Source organism: Rhinolophus hipposideros (assembly GCF_964194185.1).
Source record: "Rhinolophus hipposideros genome assembly, chromosome: 4".
NCBI lineage: Eukaryota > Metazoa > Chordata > Mammalia > Chiroptera > Rhinolophidae > Rhinolophus > Rhinolophus hipposideros.
In genome coordinates this window covers 17,924,040-17,939,719 of record NC_138050.1, presented here as the reverse complement: position 1 = coordinate 17,939,719, position 15,680 = coordinate 17,924,040, and the positions used below count along the sequence as shown (strand labels likewise).

Genomic DNA, 15,680 nt, shown 5'->3' with positions numbered 1-15,680 from the left:
GACAAAAAAATTCTAGAGTACAACTGAAAAACTGTATTATCTAAATTTTCTGCAAAAAGGTTAGGGAATAGATTTGTTAGCTCTTTCATCCATCAAAAAGGAACCTCAAGAACATTACAACAGAACACAGAAAGACAAAGGACCATAAGAGATTACTATTAACAATGATATACCAACATATTCGACAACTTAGAGGAAATGATTAAATTCCTAGAAAAAAACAACTTCTAAGATGGAATCATGATAAAATAGACCCCCTAGTAGTAAGGAAAATAAATCAGTGATCAAAAATCTCCCAACAAACAAAAGTCCAAGACCATTTGGCTTTACTGGTGAATTCCAGCAAACATTCAAAGGAGAATTAATACCAACGCTTCTCAAACTCTTTAAAAAAGTAGAAGAGTGAACTCTTCCAAAAACCATTTTATGAGGCCAGAATTACCATATACCAAAACCAGACAAGGATGCCAAAAGAAAAGAAAATTACAGGCCAACATTCCTGATGAACACATAGGCAAAAATCCTTAACAATGTATTAGCAAACCAGATTCAACAACACATTAAAAGAATCATACACCACGATCACGTGGGATTTATTCCAGGGATGCAAGGATGGTTCAACATCCATGAATCAGTCAATGTAATACACCACATTAACAAAACGAAGGATACAAATCATATAATCACCTCAATAGATGCAGAAAAAGCATTTAATCAAATTCAACATCCACTTATGATAATAATTCTCAACAGAGCAGGTACTGAGGGAATGTATCTCAACATACTAAAGGTTATACATGGCAGAACCACAGTCAGCATCATCATACTCAATGGTAAAAGGCTGAAAGCTTTTCCTCTAAGATCAAAAACAAGATAAGGACTGAAAGTAACAGCCCGAGCAATAAGGTAATAAAAAAGGAAATAAAAGGCGTACAGATTGAAGGGGAAAAAGAAAAACTGCCACTATTTGTAGATGATATATTATTACATATAGAAAACCCAAAAGAGTCCATAAAAAAACTATGAGAACAAATTCAGTAATGTTGCAGGACACAAAATCAATATATAAAAGTTAGTTGTGTTCAATAAGCTAATAAAAAACTATGAGAAAGAGAAATTAAGAAACTGGCCCCATTTACAAATGCATCACAAAGAATAAAATACCTAGGAATAAATTTAAACAAGGAGTTGACAGTCCTGTACACTGAAAACTGTGACAACTGATTAAAGAAACTGAAGACACAAATAAAAGGAAAGATATTCAATGCTCATGGATTGAAAGAATTAAGTGTTAAAATGTTCATACTATCCAAAGCAATCTACAGGTTCACTTCAATCCTTATGATAATTTCAATGGCATTTTTCATAAACATAGAACAAACAATCCTAAAATTTGTATGAACCACAAAATAACCCAAATAGCCAAAGCAATCTTAAGAAAGAACAAGGCTGGAGGCATCACACTTCCTGATTTCAAACTATATTACAAAGCTATTGTAATCAAAACAGCAAGTTACTGGCATAAAAACAGACATATAGATCAATGGAACAGAATAGAGACCACAGAACTAAACCCACAACATGTCAGCAACTGATTTGTGGCAAGAAGCCAAGAATTCAGAATGGGGAAAGGAAAGTCTCTTCAATAGATAGTGCAGAGAAAACTGGACAGTGACATACAAAAGAGTAAAACTTGACCACTATCTTACACAATACTCAAGAGTCAACTCAAAATGTATTAAACACTTGAATGTAAGACACCATAAAACTCCTTGAAGAAAACATAGGTGGTAAGCTCCTTGACATCTGACACCAAAAGAAAAGGCAATGAAAGCAAAAACGAAAAAAGTGGGACTACATCAAACTAAAAAGCTTCTGTACAGCAAAAAAATGAACATAAAAAAATGAATAAAACGAAAAGGCAACCTAGTCAATAGGAGAAAATATTTGCAAATCATACATCTCACAAGGGGTTAATGCCCAAAATATACAAAGAACTCATAAAACTCAATTCCAAAAAAAAAAGGATCAAGTTTAAAAATGAGCAGAAGATCTGAACAGACACTTTTCCAAAAAGAACATACAGATGTTACATGAAATAAAGCTCCACATCACTAATCATTGAAGAAATGCAAAGCAGAACCACCACGAGATATCACCTCACATCTTTTAAAATGGCTATTATTAAAAAGAGAAGAAATAACAAGTGTTGGTGAGGACGTGGTGGAAAGGGAACCCTTGTGCACTGTTAATGGGATTGTAAATTGGTGCTCCCATTACAAAAAAAAGTATGGAAATTCCTCAAAAAATTAAAAATAGAACTGCCATATGATTCAGCAATTCCACTTCTAGGTATTCATCTGAAAAAAACAAAAACACTGTTTCAAAAAGTTATCTGCACCCCCATGCTCTCTGAAGCATCATTTATAACAGTCCAGATATGCAAACAACCTAAGTGTCCATCAATGGATAAATGAATAAAGCAAAATTGGTGTGTGTGTATATGTGTGTGTGTGAATGTATATACTCACTTACACGCACACTTATACACAGAGGGTGCCAAAAAAAATGTATACATATTTTAAGAAAGGAAAAAAACAATATAAATAAAAATGGAGTGAGGTGAGCCTCTTGAAATCTCCCCTGGAATTTACAAAAAATTGAACAACTATAACTCGACGAAGGACTCCCTGAACAGCAGACAGGCAAGACAAAGAGGCCCACTACTGAATTCACCTAAAGGTGGGACAATCGCCGAGCGGGGGAAGAGGGAAGGGAGAAGTGCGGAGACAGAGCCACGTGGGCGGAGGACACAGACCTAGCTCAGTGCTCCCAGCTCCCTGCATCCTGGAACTACCTCAGCTGCAGGAGAGGGAAGAACTCGGACTGCTAGGGCTCTGCTTATGGCCCACAGGGCTAAGGGGGCAGCATATAACACGGTTGAAACTAACGTTCACAGCAGAGACCTCAGAGCAAAGACTGAGGGAAGAAGGCTGAAAACGGTGGTTTAAGCCCTCACTGCGGATCGGAGAACGGAAGCCTTAGGCACTGAGACTAGCCGCTCCCTCCCGACCCTCCCAGAGCTCGCCCCGCCCCCACCTGCCCGGTGCTAGAAGCGGAACAGTAGCAGTGTCAGATCAAAAGAACAGAATATTTGCTGTTCTGAGAACTGTGGACCGCAGACACAGATTCGCAGCCCAACTAGTTCCAGCAAAGGAGAGGGAGCTGTGGAGGCAGGACTGGCTGTGGTGGTGGTCGCCTCCATTACTCTGGGCCACCTCTCACAACCCACCCCGCTCCTGTTCCCACCTATCTGGGGACAGATAGTAAACAGAGTTGCTGAAAAACACGGGCTCTGAATCTGGTGCATGAAGAGCTCTGGAACTTCAGAAGCTCTCCACATCCCTCCACAGAGGCGGCACCATATGACCCAGGGGAATTGTTCATAGAGGGGAAGCCCACTTTCCAGGGAATCCCCCCATTGTGGAGAAGCCAGAATACTGCAGAGAAAACATAACATATACATTCTACCAATACCTACTGGAAAACAAAACAAAGACCTCTTTCTATCAACCTGTTGCAGAACTCACTCCTGTAGATGTCTAGGAAGAGAAATAATAAATCATGAATTGCCATGAATAACCAAGGCAACGAGACAGCTCAGGAAGAAAATGAAAAGTGTCCAGAAAGGAACTTAAAGATATGGAAATATGTGACTTACATGACAGAGAATTCAAGATTGCAATTCTTAAAACACTAAACGGGATGCAAGAAAACAGACAGGCAGTTTAATGAACTCAGAAACATAATCAAAGAACAAAACGAACATTTTCCCAAAGAGACTGAAATTTTAAAACAGAAACAAATAGAATTTCTGGAGATTAAGAACTCAATAAAAGAAATGTAGAATGAAACAGCCAGCTTAGGTAGTAGAGTTGACCAGATGAAGGAAAGAATCAGTGAAATCAAAGATAGAAATCTGCAAATGACATGGATGGAAGAAGAAAGAGACTTGAGACTTAAAAGAAATGAAAGAACTCTACAAGAACTTTCTGACTCCATTCGAAAGAGGAATATAAGAATAATGGGCATACAAGAAAGAGAAAAAAGAGAGAAGGGAACAGAGAGTATATTCAAACAAATAGTTGACGAGAACTTCCCAAACTTGTGGAAAGACCTGGATGCTCGAATCCAAGAAGCAAATAGAACACTTAATTACCTCAACCCCAACAGGCCTTCTCCAAGGCACATAGTATTGAAGCTGTCAAAAATTAACGACAAAGAAAGAATCCTCAAGGCACCCAGGGAAAAGAAGACAGAAATCTGCAAAGGAAAGCCCATTAGAACATCATCAGATTTTTCAGCAGAAACTCTACAAGTCACGAGGGTGTGGAACCAAATATTCAAACTATTGAAAGCGAGAAATTATGAGCCAAGAATAATATATCCAGCAAAGATATCCTTTAGATATGAAGGAGGAATAAAGACCTTTCCAGACATACAGAAGCCGAAGGAATTTTCTAACATACGACCCACACTGAAGAAATACTGAAGGAGTCTGTTCGGCCAGCATCAATAGGGATAATTTGTGGCAACCAAAACACAAAAGGGGGGGTGTAAAGGCCTGAACCAGAATATGGGAATGGAGAAAGTAAGCATGATGAAGAAAATGGAATACTGTAAATATCAAACTTTCTTTTACATAAATTTAATGGTAACCACTCAAAAAAAATCCAGAACTGAAATATATGACATAATAAAAGAAGAAAGAGTGAAAATCATAGAATACCACCATACAGAAATAACAGACAACAACAAAAAGGCACAGAAACAATGGAGACACAGTCTTACCAGAAAACTAAAGATGGAATGATAGGAAATCCTCACATATTGATAATCACCCTAAATGTAAATGGACTGAACTTACCAAGAAAAAAGCACAGAGTAGCAGATATGATCAAAAAACTAAATCCAACCATATGCTGCCTCCAACAGACGCATCTCAGCTACAGGACAAGCATAGACTCAAAGTGAAAGGGTGTAAATTGACACTCCAAGCAAATGGTATCCAGAGAAAAAAAAGGTGTAGCCATACTGATATCAGATGAAACAGACTTTCAGGTAACAACAATAATGGACATTTTATAATGATAAAAAGGACTATATAACAAGAAGACATAACAGTCATCAATATTTATGCCCCCAATCAGGGAGCACCGAAATATACCAAGCAACTACTAACAGAACTAAAGGGAGACATTGACCAAAACACAATTATACTAGGGAACTTAAATACATCATTGACAGCTATGGATAGATCATCTAAACAGAAAATAAATAAATAAATAGCAACCATAAATGACACACTAAATGAAATGGACATAATTGAAATTTATAGAGCACTTCATCCTAGAACATCAGACTATACATTTTTTTCTAGTGAACGTGGAACACTCTCAAGGATAGACCATATATTGGGACATGAAAGTAGCCTCAGCAAATTTAAGAAGATTGAAATCATACCAAGCATATTCTCTGATCACAAGGATATCAATTGGAATTGGATATCAATTGCGAAAAGAAAACAGGAAAAAACCACAAATACGTGGAGATTAAACAACATACTTTTAAAGAACGACTGGGTCAAAGAAGAAATTAGAGGAGAGATCAAAAGATACATAGAAACAAATGACAATGAAAATACATCCTGCCAAAATTTTTCAGATGCAGGGAAAGCAGTTTTAAGAGGGAAATTTATATAATTAAAGGCCTATCTCAAGAAACAACAAAAAAAAACAAATAAATAACTTCACGTTATACCTTAAGGAACTAGAAAAAGAACAAATGAAACCCAAGGTCAGCAGAAGAAAGGAAATAATAAAAGTCAGAGCAGAACTACGTGAAATAGAGAACAAAAAGACAATAGAAAAAGTAAATGTGACAAAAATCTGGTTCTTTGAAAAGATTAATAAAATTGACAAAGCCTTGGCTAGACTCACGAAGATAAAAAGAGAAAAGACACTAATAAACAGAATCAGAAATGAAAGAGGGGAAGTTATTACGGACGCCACAGAGATACACAGGATCATCCAAGAATACTATGAACGACTATATGACAACAAATTCAATAACCTAGAAGAAATGGACAAGTTCTTAGAAACATAGCCTTCCAAGGCTGAATCATGAAGAACTGGAAAATCCAAATAGACCGATCACCAGTAAGGAAATTGAATCAGTCATTGGAAACCTTCCCAAAAGCAAAAGTCCGGGACCAGAGAGATACCTTCAGTAGTGAATTCTATCAAGCCTTCAAAGAGGATCTAATACCTGTCCTACTCAAACTGTTCCAAAAAATTGAATAAGAGACAATATTGCTAACTCATTTTATGGGGCCAACATTACCCTGATACCAAAACCTGGTAAGGACAACACAAAAAAAGAAAACTACAGAACTATATCTCTGATGAATACTGATGCAAAAATCCTAAACAAAATTCCAGCAAATCGAATGCAACAATGCATTAAAAAGATTATTCATCACAACCAACTGGGGTTCATCCCAGGGGCACAAGGATGGTTCAACATACGCAAATCCATCAATGTGATATATCACATAAACAAAATAAAGGACAAAAATCATATGATTACATCAAGTGATGCAGAAAAAGCATTTGACAAGATACAACATCCATTCATGATTAAAACACTTAATAAAATAGGTATAGAAGGAAAATACCTTAACATAATAAAGGCCATATGTGACAAGCCCTCAGCTAATCTCATAATTAATGGTGAAAAACTGAAGCCCTTTGCTCTACGTTCAGGAACATGACAGGGCTGTCCCCTATCACCTCTGCTTTTCAACATAGTGTTGGAAGTCCTCGCCAGAGCTATCAGGCAAGAGAAAGAAGTAAAGAGCATTCAAATTGGGAATAAAGAAGTTAAATTGTCCCTCTTTTCAGATGACATGATGCTATATATAGAAAACCCTAAAGACTCCACCAAAAAGCTATTAGAAACAATCAACAAATACAGTAAAGTTGCTGGCTACAAAATCAACGTACAAAAGTCCATTGCATTCCTATATACTAACAATGAAATCTCAGAAAAAGAAATACAAAAAACTATTCCTTTTGCAATTGCAACAAAAAGAATAAAATACATAGGAATAAACATTAACCAAGGATATGAAAGACTTATATACTGAAAACTATAAGACATTTTTAAAAGAAACTGAAGAAGACACAAAGAAATGGAAAGACCTTCCATGCTCATGGATTGGAAGAATCAAAACAGTTAAAACGGCCATATTACCCAAAGATTGAATACAGATTTAATGCAATCCCCATCAAAATCCCAATGGCATTTTTTAAAGAAATAGAACAAAAAATCATCAGATTTGTATGAAACCACAAAAGACCCCAAATAGCCACAGTAATCCTAAGAAAAAAAGACAATGCTGGAGGTATCACACTCCCTGACTTTAGCTTGTACTACAGGTCTACAATAATCAAAACAGCATGGTATTGGCAGAAAAACAGACACAAAGACCAATGGAATAGAATTGAGAACCCAGAAATAAAACCACACAAATATGGACAGATAATTTTTGACAAAGAAGCAAAAAACATGTAATGGAGAAAAGACAGCCTCTTTAAAAATGGTGCTGGGATAATTGGAAAGCCACGTGCAAAAGAATGAAACTGGACTGCTATCTGTCACCATGTACCAAAATTAATTCAAAATGGATCAAAGACTTAAGCATAAGACCTGAGACAATAAACTACATAGAAGAAAATATAGGTACTAAACTTATGGACTTTGGGTGCAAAGAGCATTTTATCAATTTGACTCCAAAGGCAAGGGAAGTAAAAGCTAAAATAAATGAATGAGACTGTATCAAACTTAAAAGCTTCTGCACAGCAAAAGAAACCATCAACAAAATAAAGAGGCAATCAAATGAATGAAGAAGATTTTTGCAAAGAGTACCCCCAATAAGGGACTAATATCCAAAATATACAAGGAACTCAAAAACAACAAAGCAAACAACCCAATTGAAAAACGGGCAGAGGACCTGAAGACACATTTCTCCAGAAAGGACATACAAATGGCAAATAGACTTATGAAAAAATGCTCAACATCACTAATCATCACAGAAATGCAAATAAAAACCACAATGAGATATCACCTCACCCCAGTCAGAATGGCTATCATCAACAAGACAAATAGTAACAAGTGTTGGAGAGGCTGTGGAGAAAAAGGAACCCTCATACTCTGTTGGTGGGAATGCAGATTGGTGCAGCCTTTATGGAAGGCAGTGTGGAGGTTCCTCAAAAAATTATGAATAGAATTACCATATGACCCAGCAATCCCTCCCCTGGGTATCTACCAAAAAAATATGAAAACATTTATCCATAAAGACATGTGTGCTCCAATGTTCATTGCAGCTTTGTTTACGGTGGCCAAGACATGGAAACAACCAAAATGTCCTTCGATAGATGAATGGATAAAGAAGTCGTGGTATATATACACAATGGAATACTATTTGGTGGTAAGAAAAGATGAAATAGTACCACATGTTACAACATGGATGGATCTTGAGGGTATAATGCTAAGCGAAATAAGTCAGACAGAAAAAGTAGAGAACTGTATGATTTCACTGATGTGTGGTATACAAATTGAAAACAACAAAAGGACAAGACAAACAATTGAAAGAACAAAAACTCATAGACATTAACAATAGTTTTGGGGTTACCAGGGGATAAGGGGGGAGCGGGGCTCTAGAAGAGGGTAAACGGGGTCTAATATATGGTGAAGGAAAGAGAACTGACTCTGGGGGGTGGACACACAATGTGAGATATAGATAATATATCACAGAATTGTGTACCTGAAATCTATGTAACTTTACTACCAATCGTCGCCCCAATAAACTTTAAAGAAAAATAAATAATATTAAAATTACACTGATGGTAACCACTTTGAGCACCTCTTGTAATTGCAGAAGTCAAACATGACTTGTAGTCGTCTTTTTTTAATCAGTATATATTAAGTATCAGAATTTTAATAGTTTTTTCCTTTCTTAAAATGTGTATACATGTTTTGGCACCCTCTGTAAATACACATATAAATACAAGTATATACACACACATACACACATAGTGGAATATTATTCAGCCATAAAAAGAAGGAAATTTTGCCTTTGCAACAACATGCATGGACTTTAAGAACGTTATGCTAAGTGAAATAACTCAAACAGAAAGACAAATACTTTATGATCTTACTATATTCGGAATCTAAAAAAATAAAATAAAAAACAAAACAATAAGCTTATAGATACAGAGAAGAAATTGGTGGTTGCCAGAGGCAGGGGGTGGACAAAATGGGTGAAGTTAAAAACTTCTAGTTATAAAACTTCTAGTTATAAAATTAGTAAGTCACGGAGATATAATGTACAGCGTGGTGACTATAGTTAACAACACTGCATTGCATATTTGAAAGTTGCTAAGAGAGTAATCTTAAAAGTCCCTATGTCAAGAAAAATAAAAATTGTAACTAAGTATGGTAACAGATGTTAACTATACTCATTATAGTGATCATTTTGCAGTACGTACAAACATGAAATCATTATATTGTATACTTGAATCTAACATAATGTTACATGTCAAGTATACCTTAACAAAAAATGAAACAAATTAACAAAAAAAGAATACCATATATTCTTAGAAATTATCGTCAATTTAGAGTTATATTGAAATGTATGTTACTCCAAAAAAAATCAAATGATAAAAGTAAAACCAAGATTTGAGCATGGTATCATTTCCTAAATTAAATCTGTGCTTACAGAAAGTTTGAATTAGCTAAATAATTTAGCTATGTTTTCAGAAATACAAGATAAAGAAATGGTTACAAAATAAATTTCAATATATGTATCATATGAGGTGGGGCTATACAACTTTAATAATTAGAATACATTACAAGATGACTATTAAAATGTATATTAAGATGTATTAAAATACTCCAATTCGTAGTGTAGTCTATTAAAATATATCACAAACCAGATTCTTTTCAGCTATAACCAAAGACTGACTTTGTTTTACAATATTTATAATTACATTCAAAATAGTATACATTAAAAAATACTCTTCCCAAAATATAGATTAGTAATTTTCTTTGAAATGTGAACAGCATCATTCAAAAATTTCACATTCTATAAAATCAGTAATTCTGTCTTCCTGGAAAAAACAACACAGAAGTCTCAGAAAGTGTCTGCAGTAGGAAAAAAAATAATCTCAGAAGTGAGGTCTAAATTGCAAGAAAAAACGCTGAGCAAGGTAAATAGTAAACATGAGGAAATCTAAAAGTAACACTGTCTAAAAAAAACACTACTACTAATAATATCTAATTTGGAGGGTTTAAAAAAGCAAGTAAAGAGACAATTATATGTTGGTTGGGAAGTGAGTATTTTAAAAATTACTCAGTATTTTAACTTCTAATTTCTAATTTCTTTAGCAAGATATTACAATAAATAGTGTTTCACACATGGCTTACATTAAAATAGGAAATCAGATTTTCTGATGGTTGATCACTTGCTGAATTTAAGATCATCATTAATTGTTGGATAGTATTCATAACAGTCCTAGAGGGAAAAAAATAGGAAGGAGTGTTAAGCAATGAAGGAAAAAAAGAAAAAATGAAGTATATCTATTACACAAGTTAAAAGTATGTTCAAACTCACTGCCTCCAATTTATCTTTAAGAAGTTCTCTGAAGTAAAACTATAAAACCCTTAGTGTACTATTGTTTAGGAATCACATTTTATTTAAATATTTAAGAAAGGGTGGACTCATCATCAGTGAGTTTATAATTAAAGAACTGATATGCTTATTTACTGCTAAAACTATATATATCAATAAAACATTAACTGGTCAAACTAATGACATTTTAAGGAGAAAACATAAACTGGCATCAAAATAGTAATCTTTTAAGAAAACATCACTATAATTAAATACTAAAAATTTTAAAATAAAGACTAAGTTATTTAGTAACTCAAGTAACCAAGTGACTCTCCTTTACAGAGACTTTCAAGAAGAAAGCATATACAATTTTAGAAGTCACCATTGTTAAAGCATAAAATCGAGTCAATCTCTTAAGATCTCTTTAATTCTATACTTTTATGGATGTGGGGGGTATATTAAATATTAATGTTCCAATTTTGGAGTAGCAGTAAGTACACTGCTACTGTAGGCACTACTTAATGATGCAAAGAACTGTAGAATATTTATGCCTGAAAGGGTCCTTAAATATTATTTAGTACACCAGGTTCAGGGTTCTCAGTCAAGCCTCTCTAAACTGATACCTACACTTTCTCACTTTTCAAATGTATTGCTTCTATAACTTGTACAGTGCTTCTATAACTTATCTACTTAAATCACAATGACTAAACCCAAAAATGACCCATTGCTAAACCAATGATCTACCTCATTTGCTCTTGTTTCTCTCTCTTTTGGTTGTTTATTTTGTTCTTTGGATTCCATATATAAGCAAAATTACATTGCATCTGTCTTTCTCTGTCTGACACTGCACTCAGCACAATACTCTTCAGGTCCATCCGTGCTGCTGCAGATGGCAAGAACCCATTCCCTTCCATGGCTGAGCAATATTCCATTGTATATACCGTTTCTCCCAAAATAAGATCTAGCCAGACCATCAGCTCTAATGAGGCTTTTAGAGCGAAAATTAATATAAGACCAGGTCTTATTTTAATATAAGACTGGGTATAATGTAATATAATATAAATAAAACCGGGTATAATACCGGTCTTATATTAATTTTTGCTCCAAAAGATGCATTAGAGCTGATGGTCCAGCTAGGTCTTATTTTTGGGGAAATATGGTATGTACCGCCTCCTCTTTATCCATTCATCCTTTGATGGACACCCAGGCTGCCTCCACATCTTGGCCACTGTAAACAGTGCTGCAATGAACATAGAGATGCACACGTCCCCTCAAAGTAGCGTTTTGTGTTTCTTCAAATAAACATCCAGAAGTGGGATTACTGGGTCTTACTTTGTCTTGTTACTGCCTTTATTTTAAAGTTTATTTTGTCTGATATCAGTACTGCTGCCATAGCTTTTTTGTTTCCATTACAAGAAATATCTTTTTCCATTCCTTTACTTTCAGTCTGTGTGTGTCTTTCAATCTGAAGTAAGTCTCTTCTAGGCAGCATATGTAAGGGTTTTGTTTTCTTATCCACTCAGCCACTGTATATCTTCTGATTGGAGCATTTAATCCATTTACTATGAAAGTAACTACTGATAGTCATGTATTTACTGCCATTTTATTATTCATATTTTGACACACACACACACACACACACATATATACATATATATATATATATATATATATTAATTCTTCTCTTAAAGAAGCCCCTTTAAAATTTCTTGTAATTCTGGTTTGGTGCTGATGCACTCCTTTTTAGCTTTTTCTTATCTGGGAAGCTCTTTATCCATCCTTCGATTCTAAATGATAGCTTTGCTGTGTAATCTTGGTTGTAGGTCCTTGCTTTTCACCACTTTGAATATTTCCAGTCAGTCCCTTCTGGCCTGCAGAGTTGCAAAAATCAGCTAACAGTTTTATGGGACCTGTCTTATAGGTAAGGAACTGTTTTTCTCTTGTTGCTTTTAAGATTCTCTCTTTGTCTTTAACTACTGGCATTTTAATTATGATGTGCCTTGGTGTGGGCCTCTTTGGGTTCGTCTTGGTTGGGACTCTGCACTTCCTGGGCTCATATATCTCCTTCACCAGGTTAGGGAAGTTTTTTGTCATTACTTCTTCAAACAGGTTTTGTTGTTGTTGTTGTTGGCTTTTTTCTTTAAACTTTTATTTAAGTGTGTTTTTCCAGGACCCATTAGCTCCAAGTCAAGTAGTTGCTTCAATCCAGCTGTGGAGGACGCAGCTCACAGGGGCCCATGTGGGGATCAAACCAGCAACCTTGCTGTTAAGAGCACTGCACTCTAACCAATTGAGCCAACCATCGCCCCTTCAAATAGGTTTTCAATTCCTTGCTCTTTCTCTTCTCTTTCTGCTGGTACCCCTATGCCAACATTGGTACCCCTATGCCAATGTTGATATGCTTGATGGTGTCCCAGAGGCCCCTTAAATTCTCATTTTTTTTTTGGATTTTTTCTTTCTGCTGTTCTGGTTGGGTGTTTAATGCTACCTTATCTTTTAAATTGCTGATTCAGTTCTCTGCTTCATCTAATCTACTGTTGATTACCTCTACTATATTCTTTGTTATTGTATTCTTTGTTTCTTTTTTGTTTTCTCTCTCCATTTTCATGTTTCCTATCTCTTTATTGAAGTTCTCCTGAGATCATTGATCATCCTTATAACCAGTGTTTTCAATTCTGCATGTGATAGACTGCTTGTCTCCATTTTGTTTAGTTGTTTTTCTGGAGCCTTGTTCTGCTCTTTTATTTGGAACATGTTTCTTTGTCTCCCCATTATGGCTGCCTCCCTGTGTTTGTTTCTATGTATTAGGGAGGGCTATTATGTCTCTTTTTAGTAGAGTGGCCTTAGTAAGTGTTCTCTAGAGCTCAGTGGCACAGTCTTCTTGGTCACCTGAGCTGGGTACTCCAGGTGTGTCCTTTGGGTGGGTTGTGTGTGCCCTTCTGTTGTAGTTGAGACTCGGTTGCTGTTTGCATACCAATGGGAGGGACCGACCCTTGGGCTGATTGGTTGCGAGGACTACAGTGGAGGAGCTGTGGAGCAGGGACTGATCGTACAGAGCAGGATTCGCTTTAGCAGGGCTCTGGTGCCTGCCCAGTCTGCCCTCTGGCTGTGTTGTTCCTGTAGGTGGCTGGGTGATGCTCCATCTGGGTCCGAAGCTGACCACCAGGCATGCCAGCCCATGAGCCTTCTGGGAGGGGCCCCACCACAGTCCAAGTTCAGCTGCAGTCTGTGCCCTGCCCAGGGCCACCTGGCATGAGCCACAAAGCAATCCATAGATGGCTGCTGCTCGCACTGGGCATGAAGGTACCCTGAGAGGCCAAAATGCAAACTGATATTGGCTGTCATTGGTGCTGCACTCAGGGCTGCTCAGCCAGAGGTATGGGACATGCCAAAACCAGATGCTGCTTGTTTTGGTTTTGTGAACCTATGTAGATTTTAGAAAAGTCTACAGCATGAGCCAAGACAAGCCATTTATACGGAAAAACCACTGGAAGCAGCTTGGGGGGTGAGGGTAGGGGCCTGAAAGTTGGGTGGGACAGGGTCTCAGAGAATCAAGGCAAAGGAACAGTGTTAGCCAGGTTGATGGAGACTCAGATATGGCGTCTCCCTGTGTCTACACACTGGGAGCGGGGAAGGTTCTACAAAGATACAATGGCTTCTACCAGCTCCTCCATCTGGGAGAAAGGTGCCCCTCCAGCCGTCGTCCTGCAGCCAGACAATTCAGTTCCTCCCCATAAATCCCTGGTGCCTGGCGAGCTGTTGCCCCAACACTGGAGCTCAGAGCCAATGAGTCCATCAGTAAGTCTATGCACAGGCTCTTTAAGAGGAGCACCTGGTAAGGCAGCTGCCTTCATCTTACTCAGCCACAATCTTCACTGGTTTTCACAGCCAGAAGTTATGGGGACTTCTCTCCCCAGCCCTGGAACCTTGGGCTGGGGAGCCTAGTGTGGGGCTGGGACCCCCCAACCCTGCTCCTCCAGGGGGGACCCCTGCAACTGACATATCCTCCTGATTTTTAAAAGTCACAACTGGGTGTGGATCTAGCTCATTCTGCAACTCCATCCCTCCTACCAGTCTCAAGGTAGTTTTTCTGTATGTCCTTAGTTGTAGGGCTTTGGTTCAGCTAGACTTCAGGTGATTCTCAATGACGGTTGTTCCGTATTTCAGCTGTAATTTTGATGTGGTCATGAGAGGAGGTGAGCACACTGTTTACCTACTCCTCCATCTTGACCAAATCTCTCTTTCTCATTTGTTCTTATACTTGACTTCCTTGAAGCATCTGACACTCTTAAACACTTACTCTTTGTTGAAACTTCCTCCCCTCCTGTGGTTGTTTTGCCTTCACTCTTGAGCTTTCAATCACACCTTTTGTTCTCTTTAATCTAACTTTATACAGTTAAATTACATGCCAGCATTCTTTACGGTTCAGCCCTTAGCTATCCATTCTTGTCATATACACCCTCACTTCAAGCAACTTGGTGTATTTTGATGGTTTTAACTCTCCCTGATCATTCCCAAATCTATACGATCTTTATATCCTATTACTTACCTCACATCTTCTTCATATCCATAAATGCTTTAAGAATAATATTCTAAATATGAATTCATCAAACAGTTGCCAAACCTTTTCTTGCTCCTTCCTTCCCACTGCCTAACTCTTGGTTCACATCTTTAGCATCTCTCAACTGAATTACTGCAATATAGCAGTCCAGAGATTCTTACTCACTATGTCTATGGTAATAAGGTCTGGGCATATGTACTTTGAAAAAACTCCTCAGGTTATTTTAATTTGTACCCCTGGTTAAGAACCATTGTGACATACGACAAGTCTCTCTATTTTTCACCATGCTCTCCTCCATCCCCTCACAAACTATTACCATGTAATCTTTCAAAAATCTTGTCTTATTTTATCCTTACCCCTGCTTAACACTCATTTATATCATCAGGC

At 37.0% G+C, this 15,680-nt stretch overlaps 1 protein-coding gene across 2 annotated transcripts in view; it reads right to left on the bottom strand.

The window, feature by feature from the left end:
* Window positions 1-15,680, bottom strand: part of RB1 (RB transcriptional corepressor 1) — a 160,362-nt gene that overhangs the window by 74,673 nt on the left and 70,009 nt on the right. For both annotated transcript variants that reach the window (XM_081046855.1, XM_081046857.1), the window contains exon 12: window positions 10,549-10,636. In XM_081046855.1, the coding sequence (XP_080902981.1) occupies window positions 10,549-10,636 (88 nt within the window). The remainder of the gene's footprint in view (window positions 1-10,548; window positions 10,637-15,680) is intronic.